At 41.0% G+C, this 18960-nt stretch overlaps 2 protein-coding genes across 8 annotated transcripts in view; one reads left to right on the top strand and one right to left on the bottom strand.

The window, feature by feature from the left end:
* N4BP2L1 (NEDD4 binding protein 2 like 1) overlaps positions 1-5755 on the top strand; it is a 28635-nt gene extending 22880 nt beyond the window's left edge. For 2 of the 3 annotated variants that reach the window (XM_017350155.3, XM_070049053.1), the window contains 4 exons: positions 106-233; positions 554-642; positions 3085-3161; positions 4262-5702. In XM_017350155.3, the coding sequence (XP_017205644.2) occupies positions 106-233; positions 554-642; positions 3085-3161; positions 4262-4520 (553 nt within the window). In that variant the 3' untranslated portion in view covers positions 4521-5702. Of the gene's footprint in view, positions 1-105; positions 234-553; positions 643-3084; positions 3162-4261 lie in introns of all 3 variants that reach the window. The other variant, XM_002720585.5, reaches the window with a different exon arrangement.
* Positions 5756-7798: 2043 nt separating this feature from the next.
* The window catches only part of BRCA2 (BRCA2 DNA repair associated), a 72250-nt gene continuing 61088 nt past the window's right edge, over positions 7799-18960 (bottom strand). For all 5 annotated transcript variants that reach the window (XM_002720579.5, XM_070049046.1, XM_070049048.1 and 2 more), the window contains 6 exons: positions 18352-18550; positions 17740-17903; positions 17503-17641; positions 12727-12968; positions 10274-10420; positions 7799-8722 (listed from right to left, as the gene is read on the bottom strand). In XM_002720579.5, coding sequence (XP_002720625.3) covers positions 8087-8722; positions 10274-10420; positions 12727-12968; positions 17503-17641; positions 17740-17903; positions 18352-18550 — 1527 coding nt within the window. In that variant the 3' untranslated portion in view covers positions 7799-8086. The remainder of the gene's footprint in view (positions 8723-10273; positions 10421-12726; positions 12969-17502; positions 17642-17739; positions 17904-18351; positions 18551-18960) is intronic.

Below are 18960 nucleotides of genomic sequence, written 5' to 3' on the forward strand. Positions count from 1 at the left end.
TGGTCTCAGAATTATAAACTGCTAAATATTAGAGATGGAGGGAAATCATTTCTACTGTGACTATGTAGATAATAAAACAATCTCTTTCATTTCTCCACTTTCCAGACAATTGCAGCATGACTTTCCCAGGGCCCTGATTTTCAGCACGGATGATTTTTTCTTCAGGGAAGATGGTGCCTATGAGTTCAATCCTCACTTCCTGGAGGAAGCTCATGAATGGAACCAGAAAAGAGGTGACGAATTCCTTTCCAAACTCCTGGGAAACCCTCTGTGCACACAGGTTGTGGTTGCTGCAGAATGAATAAGTGTTATGGAAGGAGCTTAATCGACAGTTCTGCCATTTCCTCCCCTCCCTCCCCTCCCTCCCCCCCAGAACAGAATGCAAGAGCGTAAATGCCTTAGATTCCAGGAAAAAGAAAATTACTGGTAACGGGTTCTGAAATAGGTGGCAGTGAAGTTGGTAATGAGGACATCCTGTAATAAACATGACAGACGCTCACCCTTCTCTCTGATTGTTGCGTGTTGTTCACTGTTATATAACATTGTGTTGCAGCAAGAAAAGCAATGAGGAATGGCATATCCCCCATTATAATTGATAATACCAACCTCCACGCCTGGGAAATGAAGCCCTATGCAGTCATGGTAGGAAGACGTATCATTCTGAATTTTCAGTTATGGACATTCTGTGAGAACACTGAAGCCTTTGTTCTTTCCTGCTTTTCTGATCTTTCCAGGATTTCATATTTACTAACAATAGTACCCCAGGGAGCAGGGGAAGAGGTTTAATTTTCATGGTTCTCTGTTGTACAATGGCTGCCATTTGCTGAGATGGGAATCTCACTGCAGGGTACGGTTTTTAAATAGTCCTCGGTAAATATTCTTGGTCTGAATTCTTGAGAGCCTTTTTGTCTTGGTTATTTTCCTGAGATGCAGGCGGTCTTACAGAGAAGCACTCAATGAAACTTGCAAAGAAATACTGGCCTAAATGATGGGACCGGCAGTCACAAGTTGTGACAGGGAAGTTATGCCTCTGGTGAGCTGGGGACTTCAGCACTGCCTGCTGGGGCTGCCTGGAAATTCAGGACAACAGAATTGTTAAAAACAGATTTAGTGTTAACACTGTGATCCTCTTAACACAGAACATACGTATACGTACAACAGCTCAGCTCTCCATGGTGGCCCATTTTCAGACCTACTTTGCCTTATACTAATAAAATAATTTTTTAAAGATTTTATTTATTTGAGAGGTAGAGTTAGAGACAGAGAGCGAGAGAAGGAGGAAGGTCTTCCATCTGCTGGTTCACTCCCCAAATGGCTGCCAATCCCAAGCCAGCAGCCAAGAGCCTCCTCCAGGTCTCCAACGCGGGTGCAGGGGCCCAAGGACTTGGGTCATCTTCCACTGCTTTCTCAGGCCATAGCAGAGAGCTGGACCAGAAGTAGAGCAGCTGGGATGCCGGCACTGCAGGAGGCGGCTTTGCCTGCTATATGCCACAGCACTGGGCCCCTAAATAAGTTTTCATTCCCTATTGAGTACAGAAAAGGAGAAAAGATCCAGAAACACACAAGGCGGGACAGGAAGCAGACACCTGAGAATTCCACTTGTGTCACACATAGTAATCTTCACTTGTAGTTGTGAAGTGAGTGCCTCCCAAACTGGGCTCATGCAGTCGGCTTCGGCTCCTTTTCACGTTCAGTGCAAGACAGCGCACCCACAGTCGTCTTTCCCAGTAGCGTCCCCAGTTCCACCCAGGCCCGGACTGTGGGACCCTGGAATGTAAGCAAGGCCGAGCTTCAGCTGTGTCCGTTACTTCAGTTCACCACTGAGCCTTCACCTGGGGCACACACAGGACCAGGGGCTGAGCAGTCGATGAATTCAGGCACAACCCAAAGCCAAGAGTCAGGAGTGTGAGTGAGAGTGGTTGAAGGGAAATAATTTTACTTTTATATTTTGGATACGTACAATCCTTTTCAGCCACATATAGTTATTAGACTCAGAAATTGTGGCTTCTAGTCGTGACATTTGAAGCATTCTCAATTAGAAATGTTCATGCAGGGGCCAGTGCTGCGGCGTGGTAGGTAAAGCCGCCGCCTGTAGTGCCGGCATCCCAAATGGGCACTGGTTCGAGTCCCAGCTGCTGCACTTCCGATCCAGCTCTCTGCTATGGCCTGGGAAAGCAACAGATAATGGCCCAAGTCCTCGGGCCCCTGCACCCACTTGGGGGAGACCCAGAAGAAGCTCCTGGCTCCTGGCTTTTGGTCAGCCCAGCTCTGGCCGTTGGGATCAATTGGGGAGTGAACCAGCGGATGGAAGCCCTCTCTCTCTCTCTCTCTCTGTCTCTCTGTCTCTCTGCCTTTCCTCTCTCTGTGTAACTCTTTCAAATAAATAAATCTTTACGAAAAATGCTCATCCAGAATGAAATTGTTTTAAATGTACAATAAATAGTGATAATAGAAGGTTCAGTTTGAGACATTCAGTTTAATTTATGAGTGCAAAGAATATTTGGGTGTTCTGTGTTTATATGAAAACTCTAATAGTTTTCTACCCTCAAGAAAATGGCCCAGTGCACTGAGCCAAACTGTACTGCAGCTCTGGGAGGGCTACTTTTGGAGGGAAGATTACACCACATGTAGGAAGAACTTGCATTTCATAGGCGCTGTTCTAATTGTATTCTGGCTGTCTGAACCAAGGCTTGAGGGCCAGGAGAAGGCGTCTGACCCCAGTCAACCTACCAGACTCACATAAGGGACTCTGAGGAGTCAGAGTCGAGCTTACACCTGTGGTCAGGATGTTTTAAACCAGTTATCTAATTTTAAAGAAGTCCAAAATAAAGAACTTTTTACCATCTTCCTACATACTAGATAAAAATGACTAAAATTGGCCATTGGGAACCATAATATATCCTGAGAGTGGCTAAGTAGGGGAATCAATCAATTGCATTTATTAAGAGAAATTAAGGTTGGTGGATTACTGGTAAAACAAAAGGAACATTAGGAAAGATTTGTAGTAGATGTTAAATGGCAGCATAAACATTCCCAAACATACATACCATGTCTTCAATGTTTTATGTACTTTTGAAAAATCAGGCACTTGAGAATAACTATGAAGTTATATTCCGAGAACCTGACACTCGCTGGAAATTCAACGTTCAAGAGTTAGCAAGGTACTTCTTTGCTTTTCTAGTTGCTCATTATGTATCCTGCTATTTTCAGGTATTTCAGACCGAACAAAAGAATCTTTTCAGGCTGGAAACGGACTGGTAGTTTTCAGGCCAGAAATGGTAATTCTTGGAAATTGGTAACTTTGAAATTATTCATGTGAAGACTTTAGTTCTGGGTCAGTTTTCTAATATAATGCTAAATGCTAAATCTTGGCTTGACTTGGTCCTTTACAAAGGACACATGTAACATTCTGCTGAAATGCTTAATTAATGAGCATTTGAAAATACTTTCCTCTGCATGGGACTGCACATGTCGATGGTGGTTTTACAGTTAGGCTAAAGATCTTAGATGCTGAGCAGTCTGTGGTTCATTTATGGTTTAAATGCTGCTTCTAATTTGCAAAGCAGTACATGTCCAAGTATTACTAACTTGTTGATTGAATGCATGGGTTCTGCTACTCACTGCCTGTGTTATTTGTCAGTGGTGGAGTAACTGTGAGATGAGAATTTACTTTTTGGGAGTATGGCTAGTTCACAGTGTTTCCAAAGTGGGGCCCTGGGCCACCCCCATCAGAATCACTCAAGCTGGTTATTAAACCCTGGTTTGTGGACCCCATTCTGCAGGTGGACTCTCCGCTAATCACAGTCTAACTACATCCCCAGGTAGTTGTTTTAATAAGCATCTTGTAGCAGGATCAGGGACTGATTGCTTTCAACTGATGATAGGAGGGAGCCTCAATTCGTGGACAGTGGAATTAAAAGACAGATTTCCCACCGACTCTGAAACTTCCTTGCATGTCACTAACAATCAAATAGATGCTAAAAAAAAAGGTCTCAGGGTTTCCTTTGGGGTCCTGAACCAGTAACTGAGACGACCAGCAGGGAAGCATTTCTGAGGCTTCGGTTCCTCACCAGCTTCGGGGAGTGTGGGGGTGGACATCGCAGTGTGCAAACCAGGGGTGGCCCCTCAGAGATACCTGCCATTGTGTTCTTGTCAGGGCCGAACACTGCGAACTGAGAGTGCAATAATATAGGACTTGTAAAACACAAGTAACTCATTGGGATGCCCTGCCTTGACTGAACGTTTGCATTTTTTCCTCTAGAAGAAACATTCATGGAGTCTCAAGAGAAAAAATACACCGGATGAAAGAACGGTATGAACACAATGTTACCTTTCACAGCGTGCTGCAAGCAGAGAAGCCAGGCAGGATGAGCAGAAACCAGGACAGGAACAGCGCCTCCCCTTCCCCTGGCGCGCGCTACTGGCACTCCTACGCCGAGCTCCCGGCGCGCAGGGCCCCCGGCGCCTTCACGCACCAGACCTCCTATAACAGAAGGGGCCGCTGTCACCACGGATACTGAAGGCCCACCGACAGCCACTCAGAAGTGTCCTCAGTTTGTATCTCCACTTCTGGTACTTCCTCTGCGTTCCGTCTTAGTCAGAGCTCTATTTCCAGTGTAAATAGTCCAGCCCAGGTTCGAGCAGAGGCCGCCTCTTCATCTTCAACACGCACCTGCTGAGGGGTCCTGCTCCCGCGGTCTGATGCTGGGCATCCTGCAGATGGCTTTAAGGGAAGTGGCTTTCTCTAGGGAAAGAACTAATTTTAAACTGGAACTTGAGAACATTCCCAAGGACATAATCAATTAGTTACACAGATTCATAAACAAAGTATTTATATTAAATATAGGCTTCAGTACCAAATTTTCTTTATAATTTATTTTTTCAGAAAACACATCTCCATAGGGAAAGTTGGGAAAGTGAGAGGCAGGAAGTTTTAGTGCCACTGCTACTTTAATAACCTACGTATCCAAAAATGTGAGATGTGTGACTGATGATGACACTGATTTTCCTTTAAAATGAACAGGCTGGCAAGTGTCTGTCTAAGGGAACATGTCCTCGGAAGCAGCAGCTTGGGAAGTGATCCCTTTATTCTAATGACGTATCGTTTCTAGAAATGTTCGTCAACTCCTCAATAGCGCTATCTATATAAACAGCTGATAAAAATCAATGTCATTATTTAAAGTCACCCTTTTGTGTTTTAACTACCACTTTATTAAACCAGATTCAACTTGAATCTTTTGGCTGTTGTGCTAAGTGTAAATAAAACAAGCCTGCCTTCATAAAACACCAGTTTTTAAGAGGAGTAATTGATTTCTAACTTTAGGCCAATGAACATCTGTAATCAGTCTGCAGCTCAAACGTTTGGAGTATAACGATTTAACAAGATATAATTAATACAGGGATATGAAAAAGCCATGCTCACTTTAAGATGAGCAAGTCTTGATGTTTTATGTAGCATTAAGACAGTAAAGTTCCACCAAAGCTCTGGAATGTCCCTGTTACATGACACAGAAATTATATTTCCAAATTCCAACAGATTGGAATTAATTTGATGTGAGACCATGATAGGTAAGACCAGGTGAAGTGTATGCTTTATTTATCGGTGGCCAGCAGCTTCTTTCTAATGTTTTGTGAAGTATGAAGTGTCCTATCAAATGGTGCTTTTATGGTTATTAAAAATTGTATATGGTAAATTGCATTTATATGGATTTGTCAATAGTTTTTTGTTCAACAATAAACAAATTAATTATCTAAATCCCAAGGAATTCAAACATAACATCCAGTGATTCTAAAGCAAGCTTATTTCCTAGTCTACTTTAAAAAAAAATAGGAGGCCTAAGGGTTAAGACACAAACAACCCTTTATTTTATTTACTGTGTCCACTAGACTGTCTTAGCATTCCAGTATCTAACACTAGTGAAATTTACTCAGCATGACTACCAGCAGTGCCTCTGTAATTTTTTATGTCATGAACATTTAAAAAATTAGTGTATCTACTTTGAGTAACAAAGTTAGTAGCCTGAGAAATAAATCTGAATCTAAGGTATTGTCACAGTTAGCTAAATATGTGTCTAAGTACAGCATACAGTAATCTTAATACTCCAATGTTCCAAACCCAGGAAATCCTGGGTATCTTATTTATTGCAGAACCAGCTCAAATCTAGATTAGTTGAGGGGATACATGACAGGGAGCCCAAATTACAAACACTTTCCTTTGATTCCATGAGAGCAGGCTAAGGGCCAGATTCAAGTCCTAATTTGGCTGGCTCTCTGCGTTGGGTTTTTGGTTCATCCAAGCAGAGCAAAGTGACTGAGTTATAAAGTTTTTATACAGCTTTGAAGGCTAGTTTCCACCTGGCCAATTTATGCCTTCTCTTTTCCTGGATGACCCCTGAAATAGATGGTTTGGAAGCATAAAAATATTTTATGGGGTTGGTGCTGTGGCATAGCGGATAAAACCACCGCCTGCAATGCTGGCATCCCATATGGGCGCCGGTTTGAGACCGGCTGCTCTACTTCTGATCCGGCTCTCTGCTATGGCCTGGGAAAGCAGTAGAAGATGGCAAGTCCTTGGGCCCCTGAACCCACGTCGGAGAGCCAGAAGAGGCTCCTGGCTCCTGGCTTCAGATCGGCGCAGCTCCAGTTGTTGCAAACAACTGGGGAGTGAACCAGCGGATGGAAGCCCTCTCTCTCTCTCTCTGCCTGTCCTTCTCTCTCTGTGTAACTCTTTCAAATAAATAAATAAATAAATCTTTTATAAATATTTTATCAAATGCTACCAACATTGATCTTTGTTTCCCGGTCAACACCCATGGTTTCTGACATAATTTCTGAATACTCAGTATTGAGTTATATTGCATTGTTTACATCATTCATCTCCTTGGCAAGTGCTCTTACACAACAGGTTCCCATTAACTGGTGAATAAATAACAGAAACTGCTTTTACCACTTACATTTAGTATACGCTGTTCATGCTCATTACATTATCACTTTCTGTTTGGCTTGGACATTACTTACAGTGTATATATAGTAGTGTGTTTATTTTGATCACTGTGTTGGAACAAGTAGATTTTTAAAAGCATTTCTTAGTTTTGAAACATGCTTATAACTATATTTTAAAACACTATATGAAGACACATGCTTGACCTAGCAGTGAGAAGCCCAGATCCTGTATCAGGGTGCTTGGGTTTAGTATCTGCCTATTTCCTGATTCTAGCTTCCTGCTAATGAGAGACCTGGACTGAGTTCCTAGATTTGGCCCCAATGAAGAGAAATGAGTGGTCTTTAAAAAGTATGTGGAAATAAGTGCTTCTTCATGCGATTAGCTCCTAGTTAGAACTTTTACTTTATTAAACATGAGAAAGTAATAATTGAGAGTATCATCTTGAATTTGTCTTCTACCTTAGTGGTAGTTTAGAAAGGAATAGTTCTGAGTTCTGTCAGTGCTAAAAATAAAGGAGGCAGAATCAGTGCTAATCTGAAAGCAAGAAAACTATATGAAATCTGCCTCTGACCCAAAGTATTTGAATTTTTAATTGAAATAATTTCAGAGATCACACCCTGGAATCATAAAAGGGAGTTACACTGACTTAAGGATGAAGAACACGTCAAGTGAAAACATCACTAACATCACGTTCATCTTGACTTTGGCGCAGGATGAACTATCGCAGAATCAACAAATGCATTAAGGAAAACTATTGCATGGTGAATAAAGCTAAAAAAAATCTCTAAAATGGGAACAGGGATTACCTGAGTCAGAATGACTACTTGGAATCTGCATTTAATCAATGACACAATCTAAAAGAATATGTTTATTTAGCTTGAAAATAATACTTGTAGTGATCAAATCCAATCATAAATATTTAAAGATTTTCCTTCTTGATTAGTTAATAAATATACAGTTAATTTTAAGGTATACAATAGAAATAAAAGTATACCAACATGTAATCAGGCAGAGAGCATCCCTATGATATACAAACACTCAGGTAAATTTGAAACTACTTTATCTTTCCTTGTTATGTGAAGATGTGTGGTTTGAAATTGTATGTCTTACAGCCTGGAAAGGTTAAGAGTCAGCAGGTGATTGTCACTTTTGTTTTTGTCGCCTTTGCAATCTTTTAGATAGACTTTTTACTGTCCTTGTGTCCTTCCTAGTAGTCTCACATTCTTCTGTACCAGCCTGGTGATCTTCCTGTTCTTTGTTGAGAGCTGTAGCAGAAGGCCTTTTGGGCCCGGGATTACCTTTTGAGCCGGTGGGAACAGTCCTAGTTGATTCGCTGACCAGCTGACTTTCTCCTGCTGAGCCAGACCAAAGAGCTTGGGTATTTATTAATGCGAGCTCTTCATCAGCTATTGAGTCACTTTCCAGAAGTGAAGTCTCACTGAATTTCTTCAGTGGAGTCATTTGAGGAGAAGACAATTCTTTTTTCTTTACAGGTGTTTCATATTTGGTGCCACAACTCCGTGGTGGCTGAAATGCCTTCTGTGCAGCCGGTGAAACAAATGTACAAATGGGACTAACATGTGGAGGTAAAGGCAGTCTACCCAGAAAATCCAAGGCTCTTCTTTTTTTGCAGGTTTTTGGGTCATCAGCCTCTTTCTCCCCTTTACAGCAAGATTTTGAAGTCATATGGGCAGACACAGGTGTGGGAATAGACTTCCCTTTTGGTGTACAAAGTGATGAAGGACTGGGATAAATTATGTCACTAACAGGAGAAGACATCTAAAAAACAGGTTGAAAAGCCTATCACAATTATGTACTAATCTCTAAAACAAATAAAAATTAACTTTTCATTAAACACATATATACCATCTACACTCTCATTCCTTTATTTGCTAATAGGTTACATGATTTCAAGAAACATATTATTCCTATCTCAGAAGGAAATAATTGTTTTTAGAAGGAAATAATTTTGCATAGAGGATATAAAAATGACACAAAGGGGTGGGTGTGTGGTACAGCAGGTTAAGCTGCCTCTTGGGACACCCACATTCCATATAGGAGTGCCTGGCTAGAGTCTTGGCTACACCACATTTCCGACCCAGCTTCTTGCCAATGTGCTTGGGAGGCAGCAGATAATGGCCCAAGTATTTGGGTTCTTGCTACCCATGTTGAGACCTGGATGATTCCTGGCTTCTGACTTTGGTCTGCCTAGCCCTAGCTGTTGCAGGCATTTGAGGAGTGAATCAGCAGACTAAAGACCTCTCTCTTACTCTTTCTATGTGTCTCTCTCCCTCTCCCTCTGCCCTTCAAATAAATAAATCTTTCTTTTTAAATTATTTGAAAGGCAGAGCGAGAAGGAGGGACAGCAAGATCTTCCATCTGCTGGTTCACTCCCCAAATGGCTGCAATGGCCAGGGCTGGACCAGGCTGAAGCCAGGAGCCAAGAGTGTCATCCGGGTCTCCCATGTAGGTGCTGCAGCCCAAGGACGTGGGCCATCTTCTGCTGCTTTCCCAGGCACATTAGCAGGGAGCTGGACTGGAAGTGGGGCAGCTGGAACAAGAACTGGTGCCCATATGGGATGTTGGCATTGCAGGCAGTAGTTTAACCTGCTGTGCCACACACCAGCCCCCAAATAAATCTTAAACAAACAAAAAAATCCCAAGATATGAAAAGAAAGGAAAATGAAGAGTAATCATAGTAAAAGACAAAAAAAATCATTAAGCTTTAATGTTTTTCACTACTAATAAGTTAAAAAGAGGTAAGCATTTTAAGAATACACATTGGCTGAGTTCTAATATTTTTTCTAGTATTTTTCTAGGTTTGTGTCATTAGGCGACTGCTTAACTTCTCTCTATGTCATAGTCTTCTTATCCGTGAAATGGGTATAAGAAACTTCATCTCACTGTACTGTTGTGAAGACTGAATGAGTTACTATACTTGTAGATATAGTGTTAGTTATGTAGCCAATATCAGAGGCTTTAAATTTATTTGCATCTATTGTGATGAGTTAAACGGAACTGAGAAAAAACACTAACTGTATGGAATAGTTCTAGCAAAAATTAACAGGCTAAAAGAGCTTTTCAGTCACATGTATTTGGTATGATGAAAATGTAAGTGCCTATTTGTTCAACTGCCTCCAAAGAGTTTTACATTCTTACTGCAGTAATTTCCAAATAAGCTATACCTATAGGAGCTGCGTAACAACCACAGTTCCTAAATAAGTTCAATTACATTTTATCATGTTTATTAGGTATCCACCAGAATATATTTTGTCTCTATACAGAACAGTTCTAATACTCCTTAACTTAACATTACAAACATTAACTTACCAGAAACTTACTTCCGATACCAAGCATGGTTTGAGCAGCATATGGCTCTGAAGTATACTCTTTAGTTGGGGTAGAACACTTGGGAATATTTACATTAAGTATATGCATAAGCTTCTTTTCTGCCTCATTGCAAAACATAACAATATTCTAAGAAAACAAATTGAAAAAGCTGTTCTGTAATTTGCAAATCTACACATTTATATTTTCAGAAAGTATTGCCGTTAAAACCAGAAATTAAAAAATTCAGATCAGAACAAAAGAGAGATATCCAAAACTTGATAGCAGCTGTCTAACATGCCAATGTAAAATCAGCATTAGTGATTTAGGGGAACTAGCTGTTGGGTGGGGGAGAGGAACAGAGTAGGAGGGAGGAGCAGGGGAAGAGGGAGATAGAGAAGGAAAAAGATGAGAGACTCCCAGTCATTTGTCTGAATCAAGTGCACTGCAGATACTGGATTAGGGGTTGGAAGCCTAGAGCTCACCCAAAGGCTGGAACATCTATGAAAGCATTCCTTAGGTCTGTGGGGAGCAACTCGGACTAGACTAAGTTACTGGAATTAAGACTTATTCTATGCATCTGCTCTCCCACAATATGGCGCTGAAAGGGAGCAAACAACTTGTACACAGCTGCCTCCAGTTTGACCAATAACCTGCAGGAGCTGATCCTGCTCCTGATTGGAGGAGAGCAGCGTACTCGGCGTGTGGGTAGCAGAGTTGGGATTGGTGGAAGAGGACTATAAAGGAGGAGAGAGACAACATGCACCAGGAACATCTAAAGGGAACATCCGGATAACATCTGAGCAGCCCCCGAGAGAGCCGGCCGGCGGTGTGCTGCTCCCCCGCGGAAGTGGGGAAAGTGGCAGGGGGAGCCGCCTTTCCACGGAGGTGGAGGGGTTGCCAGCCAACCCGGGAAGGACCAGCAGCAAACCCGGGAAGGGGCGAGCAGACAAAAGAACAGCGCAGGGTCCTGTGTCGTTCCTCCGTGAAGAGGGGGGGCGACATAGGTCAGCAGGATGAAAGAACTGCTTCAGCTACCTCATCTGTCTTCTAAAGAATTAAATGGAAAGATGTACAGTTTAAACTGTATAAAACTCTTATTTGAGAAGTCACAACTGGTCAAATACCAGCAATTTCAAATGGTTTAACATAATTCATGAGAGTGATTTGTAAGACTTCAAAGTGCTTTGTGAATTATAGTTTTCTTTTTACCAGAATTAAAGTACTTCCCTTGAATTGGTCTCAGAGAAAACCTGGGATGTAAACAGTAGGGACCCTGTAGGCAACCCAAATAATGAATGCAATTTCCACTCCTAATTTAGAAACTAGATAAATTACAGTCTTACTGTTCATTATATGTATGGAGTCTTTGGATAAAATATTAAAAACTTTTTAAAGCTACGTATTCTAATGCTTTAGAAACACTGTTTTATTTGAAAGGCAGAATTACAGAGAGAGGGAGACAGAGAGACAGAAAGAGACCTTCCATCTGCTGTTTCACTCCTCAGATGGCTGCAATGGCCAGTTGAAGTCAAGAGTTTCATCCTGGTCTCTGCTACTTTTCCCAGGACATTAGTAGGGAGCTCAATTGAAAGTGGAGCAGCTGGGACTTGAATGGGTGCCCATGAGATGCCAGTGTCGCTTTTACCTGGTACGCCACGACACCAGCCCCAGAATAATGTTTAACAAAATAAACTTATTTACAAATTTTAATTATTAACTTACTTGGGAGACAGCTCTCATCTGCTGGCTCACTCCCAGGGTGAAGCCAGGAGACAGACACTCAGTCTCGGTTTCCAATGCAGGTTCCAGGAACCTAACTACTTGAGCCATCATTGCTGCTTCCCAGGGTCTGCATTAGCAGGAAACTGGAATCAAGCCAGAGGCAGGTATTGGGCCTAGGCATGCCAACTTGGGATTTGGGCATCTTAACTACCAGGCTATACACCTGCCCCTAAAATATTTATATACATTTTGAGAAACACACGGTTCAAATATTAAACTACGGAATGAGAAGACTTATTTTTGTTGATTCATCACTAGCTACCACTGTATGAAATCCAGAATATTACTGGGGGGCAGCACTGCACAATAGGTCCTCACAGAATTGTTGGGAGAATTAAATGGGACAGGCTTACAACAAAGCCCGACACACAGTAGGCATTCAATAAACATCAGTTAATATTACTGGGTATCACTGCTAACAATTTCCAGCTTGCCTACATGGTCTGTACCTCTGAACATCCTTTTCACAATATCTCCTAACTTAATTTCCTTCAAATCATCCTTTTCTCCCTGGTAGCTGTCATTTTCCCATAGCTCCATGGAAAATTAGTAAATTATAAAACTGTGTTGCACACTGCTTCCACTAGCCAATTTTCAGATAAGTCATGTCCTTTATATTTGACTGTCAATATACAAAAACTTGTGGTAATGCTGAAAAGTAGTCATCTTACCGCAACACTATTTTTCATTTTGTTGAATGTCTCTTGAAAATGGCCTTCTTTTGGACTGGCAGAAAACACGGACACATCTCTAGCAAATAAGGTAGGAATTCCTGACTTGGATTCTGGTCGCCACTGGAGATTGCTTGCGGCAATTAACATATGAGGTTTAATAATGTCTTCATTAATGTCTATCCAAAACTTTATTGCCAATAAATTATGATTTTCATCTGATAAATATACCAACGGAGCACCTAGAATTTAAAAAGTCATCATTATATGTTAGATAAACTCAAAACTGCATGGAGCTTCTAATATGCTTCTTCATTTTATTAGATACTAATGATAAAAATAAATGGAAGTTACAACAAAGTTCAGAATTTCCAAAATGACCTGTCACTTATGAAGCTAACATTTCGACACCAACAAATTCTGTTACTGAAGCCACAGGGTGGAAGGTATCCACATACATTGCTGATGGAAGTACAGATTGGCACAGCCCTTCTAGAGAAGAATTTGGCCATGTTTAGCAAAGCTATATAAGTTACCTTTCCACCAGCAATCCTATGTCTAGTACTCCACTCTGATAGACCTCTGATGATAGTAAAACACACATGATCAAGGTTCATCTGCTTATTAATTCCCCAAATGACTGCAATGGCTAGGGCTTGGCCAGCCAAAGTCAGGAGCCTGGAACTCTGTCTGGGTCTCCCATGTAGAGCAAGCTATTTAACCTCTCCTACCTGTAGTTTCCTCATCAGAAAAGTGGGATAATAATAGTAAATGAACACAGCTACTATGAAGACTATATGAGATGCTACCATATGAGGTTTTCAGTACTTAATCTCCCCACCTCCTGTCTATAGTCCTTTCTGATTCCATGAGCTTTTCCTGTGTCTGAAATGTGTACCTGCTACCTTAATTCTAAGACTGTATCTTGGCTAGATATACTGTAGGGTTGTGCTTTTTTCCTTCCCACTGAACATTGTAGAAATAGGACTGCCCTACTTCAGTCATTTGCTCCTACCCCTCCACTGAAAGGACTCCTCCATGTTGCTAAGGCCAATGACAGGTTCTTTTTTCTTTTAAAAATTTTTTTTCATTTTATTTGAAAGAAAAAAAAAGGAAATGCACGTGCACACACACACACCCTACTCACAAAGCTGGTTCATTCTCTAAATGGCCATAAGAGCTAGAACTGGACCAGTCTGAAGCCACAAGCCTGGAACTCAATCTTGGTCTCCCAAGTGGCTGGCAAGGACCCAAGAACTAGAGCTATCACCTGCTACCTCCCAGGACATGCACTCGAAGGAAGCAGAATAGCCAGGACTCGGACAAGGCACTCTGATATGGGATGTGGGCCTTGTACCAAGCAGCAATTCAATTGCTGTGCCACATGACTGTTTCTCAGTCTTACCACTTAGCAGTTCTTTTTACTCCTGGCTTTCTGTACACCCCACTCTTTTTAGTATCCCTCCTACCTCTCTGGGTATTTCTGTTTCTTTCACTGGCTTCTTTATAGCTCTCCTGCTTCTAAACACAAAACCGCTAGAATCAGGCCTTGGATCTCTTCTTATCTTGATGCTACCGCTCCCCGCCAACCCTATAACCCCGTTCAGTCTATGATTTTAAATATATGTTAATGACTTCCACTACCTTGAGCAGATTCCAATATAACCACTTGTCAAACAGACATCTCTGCTAAGATGCCTAATAATGCTGAAAATGTAACTCAGAAACTGAGCTTCTGACCTTTCCCACAGACCTGGTTCCCTTCTGGTCTTCTCCCTTTGGTAATGGCTACTCCATTTTTCCAGATGCTCAGATCATGCTACACTGTCCCTCCACCTTCAGAACACAATCAACCCTATTGCTCCTTGCTATTTCCATTGTTTTTGTCTAGTTCATCATAGTCTTTTGCCTAACTTCTTGCAAAGTGTCTCTACCTGGTTTCCCTGCCTGTACCTTCACGCCCCCTATGGCCTATTTTCAGTCTAACAGCCTGAGTGGTCCCATGAAAACCTAAGCCAAGTAGGCCTCTTTGCACTGGAAACATTCCTGACTTCTCATCATTTTCCGGGTGAAAGTGAAAGCCTATCCAAGGACTCGCACTTCATGTAGTCCTTCTCTGCCCCTCTCCCCAGCTGTTACCGTAACTCTTGAGCTTCTGCTAATGCTAACTGGGACCAGGGTTTGATTCCTGGTATTAGCTCCTGACTACACAGCTTCCTGCAAATGCATGGCCTGGAAGGTAGCAGTGTTGGCTCAAGTATTTGGGTTCCAGCCACCATGTGGGAGACCTGGACTGCATTCCTTGGCCCTGGCTCCAGCCCTAGCCCCATCCAAGCTATTGTGGGCATCTAGGGAGTAAATAAGTGGAAGGGAACTTGCTGACTCTATCTGTACATCTTTCTTTCTCAAAAAAACAAAATAAAACAAAGAAATCTACAGAGCACTAAACCATGAGCAGCCAGACAAAACATGTTGAAGAAAAAAGGAAAGAGCAGCAAAAGACAAATTTAAAGGACAGAAGAGAATTCTTAAATTCTTCAAAACTGATTCATGCTTTGAACTTATTAAGAATACTTACTTATTCAATAAAACATTGAACACGAGATAATAAATAGCCCAGAAATATGAAAAGGAGATTGTAGGCCAAAATACCATTACAATAGGACAGATATACACATTAGAAACAGCAAGGGATAAAACATATATTGCAGAAATTAAAACAAAGGCTAGGTGTAATCATAAAGCATAGAGACAGAAAAGACAAATAAGTATAATGAAAGGAGAGATAAAAGCAAAACTAAAAATGACCTAATATAAGACTAGCTAGTATGTCTGAAGCAGGTATCTCAATAAATGGAACAGCAGATTTTTTAAAGATAAAACACTTCCGGCTGGGGCCACAGCTCACTAGGCTAATCCTCCGCCTGCGGCGCTGGCCACCAGGTTCTAGTCCCAGTTGGGATGCCGGATTCTGTCCTGGTTGCTCCTCTTCTGGTCCAGCTCTCTGCTGTGGCCCGGGAGTGCAGTGGAGGATGGCCCTAGTGCTTGGACCCTGCATCCGTATGGGAGACCAGGAGAAGCACCTGGCTCCTGGCTTCGGATCGGCGCAGCACACGGGCTGTAGCGGCCATTTGGGGGGTGAACCAACAGAAGGAAGACCTTTCTCTCTGTCTCTCTCTCTCTCTCACTGTCTAACTCTGCTTGTCAAAAAAAAAAAAAAAAAATGATAAAACACTTCCTTGAAATAAAGAAAGTACTGAATTTGCAGAATAAAAGACCCTCCTATGTTCTAGAATTATACAGAAAGCTGACACTAAGACATGGCTTAGTTGGGCTTTTGGAATTTCAAATACAATCTTCAGGCATCCAGCTATAAAAAAAAAATCAGCTAAAGAAGAGAAAAAATTAGGGCAGTCCTATTTCTCCAATGTTCAGTGGGAAGGAAAAAAGCACAACCCTACAGTGTATCTAGCCAAGATACAGTCTTAGAATTAAGGTAGCAGGTACACTTTTCAAACACAGGAAAAGCTCATGGAATATGGTAGACCTGAAGCCTTTTCAAAAAGGACTGACAATAAACTTTGTCCAAAGAACTGAGGACAGGAGAAATCATAACAAGGCAGTTGGTAAACAAGAATCTATCAAATACTTGAGACCCTTTCCTTCACCACATAGTGTTTTTTTTTTTTTTTAATTCAACTCTTGTCTCTGGTGAATTGACCATCCAGCAATGAGAAGCCCAGCCCTAACTTTTTTTTTTCTTTTTGACAGGTAGAGTTAGACAGCCAGAGAGAGAGAGAGAGAGAGAGAGAGAGAGAGAGAGAGAGAGAGAGAAAGGTCTTAGCCAAGTGAGCCGCAGCGCCGGCCCACCACATAGTGTTTTAATGGCTGGGGATACAGCAGTAACAAAGTCCCTGCCTGCATAGAGCTTGAATTCTAGAAGAGGGAAACAGAAACATAAATATCTACAGTTAGACACTGAGGAGTGCTAGAGATAACTGAAGTAGGATAAAGGGAGAAAGAGCACTGGGTTGGGAAGCAAAGGGGTAACTGCTCTTCTAGAAAACGTGTTAAGGGCAGGGACTCATACAAGGTTGTATTTGACCAGAGATCTGAGGAAGCCAAGACAGCCAAGTCTGGGGAAGGAACAGTGAGTACAGAGGAGTGTTACACGGTTGAAGTGAAATAGGGGAGAGAGTGTCAGGAGGTGAGGCTGAGGGCCCTCGCACACGAGAGTCAATAAATGGTAGGCTTGGTACTAAGTTGGAATCTCAGCTGGGTCTTGGCACTTCTATAGTACTGAGGTTGATAAGACCTATAAATACTTAATAGATATAATACAAAGACCTATAGATATTTACAGATATGACACAAAGGAAAAGGTATAGAAAGAGGAACATGCTGTGTCCCACTTAACAATGAAAGTGTGGTGAAGATGTCAGGGAGCAGGAAAAGCTGGACAAAGTAGGAAAAGCTCAGCTGACTGCCCCTGAGCACTACTATTATCTTTCTAGTACTTATTAATATATCACAAAAACTCTCTTAGCAATCAACAATGTTTAAGTAGTGCAGAATGAGATTTACGTTGTTACCGCGATATAATGTAGAACTGTTTTTCAGTAAGTATCAAGGATAAAGAACCCTATTTTCAAATCACTTATTAGTAAATTTGCCAACTGGTAGGTAGCTTCAACTAGTCATATAGAAGACAAAGTTTAAAAGAATGGTTTTCAAAACAATCAGTAAAAAGTTACTATTAGACACACTGTGCATTACCTATTTTTTTCACAACAGAAACTACAAATCCCATTAGATCCACCTCAGAATAAGGTGGCTGGAAGTCTGGATCTAGTAGTCTGCTGAAGTGAAGGGGCTCCCTTGGCTGGTAAACCTGGAGTAATATTTCATCAGAAGCCTACAGAGAACAAAAGAAAACAAACATTCAGTAATTGGAGGTTCTATAAACTAATATGCATTTATCAAAATTGAAAAATTATAATGAAAGGTTTGTACCAGGAGTTGTTGATACTGAGTTTTTTTTGTTGATGCTAACTGTATGTTAGCTCTTTCATATTTACTTTTAGATTTTGATGTTGTGAGATGATAGATTCTGTATCTCTTTCCTTCTGTTAACAGTGAATATAAGTCTGATGATGGACGCCAGATACTCAATATAACTGTTTAGAGAAAAATGACCAAGACACAATGGAAAGAACTGACAATCAATGAATTGTCATTAAAATTCTTATTTGAAAATGAATACAGATAACAATAAAGATCCAAGGAGTACATCACTGGTTGAGTATCCCTAATTTGAAAACCCAAAATCCAACAAAATGTTTCAAAACAGTCTCACATTTCAGAGCTTACAGATTTTGAAATTTTGGATCAGAGATGCTCAACAAGTAAAGTCTAAGCAAATACTCCAACATTTCAAACACTGCGGTGTTCAGAGCTGTTCAGAGTTGTTGTATTCAACCTATGTCATCTTTTGTGGGCACTGCTAGTATATTTTGCACCTCTGATATATAGTAACTACATTTTTTACCCAACATTTATAATCATTTTGTTAATAAGATCACTTTTTTTTAACCTAAAACTGATTTAAAACATTTGCATACTGACCTGAATCTTTTTCCTTTTTCTCATAGCTAATAATACGCAACTTCCACACAGCTGTAACATCTCTTGATAAACCTTGATCCCCTTGTCCAGCAGATTCCATGGCTTTTCTGAACTCCAGCTGGATCTGGGCTTGTTTCTTATCATTCAGCATTTGTCTGTGATGATTCAATGCTTTTAATTGTTCTTCACTGAAATAACTCTATGACATTAAAATATTACGATAGAGTGAACACAAGTTCCAGAATAGTATCCCTCGAAATGGAAATAAAATACAATAGAACTGAGTTTATTTTAAGGATGTGGAATAATATATTCTGTTCATTACATAATATTCTCAGGTACCTTGAATTGCTTATTAACCCCATGACAAATTTCCCCAGAGCAAAAATAAAATCCTAATTATAAATGTATTTTAATAATCATAGTCATCACCATCATCATTGTAAATAGCTAACATGGACACTCACTATATTTGAGAATTTGATCTATATGTGATAAATGTAGTAATTTATTTAACTCTCACAATAATCCTATGGGGTAGGTACTTTATTGTTTCTAAGTTATAGATGATGAAACTGAGGCACAGAGAGAATAAATTACCTACAATGC

Source organism: Oryctolagus cuniculus, chromosome 9, assembly GCF_964237555.1.
Source record: "Oryctolagus cuniculus chromosome 9, mOryCun1.1, whole genome shotgun sequence".
NCBI classification, from domain to species: domain Eukaryota; kingdom Metazoa; phylum Chordata; class Mammalia; order Lagomorpha; family Leporidae; genus Oryctolagus; species Oryctolagus cuniculus.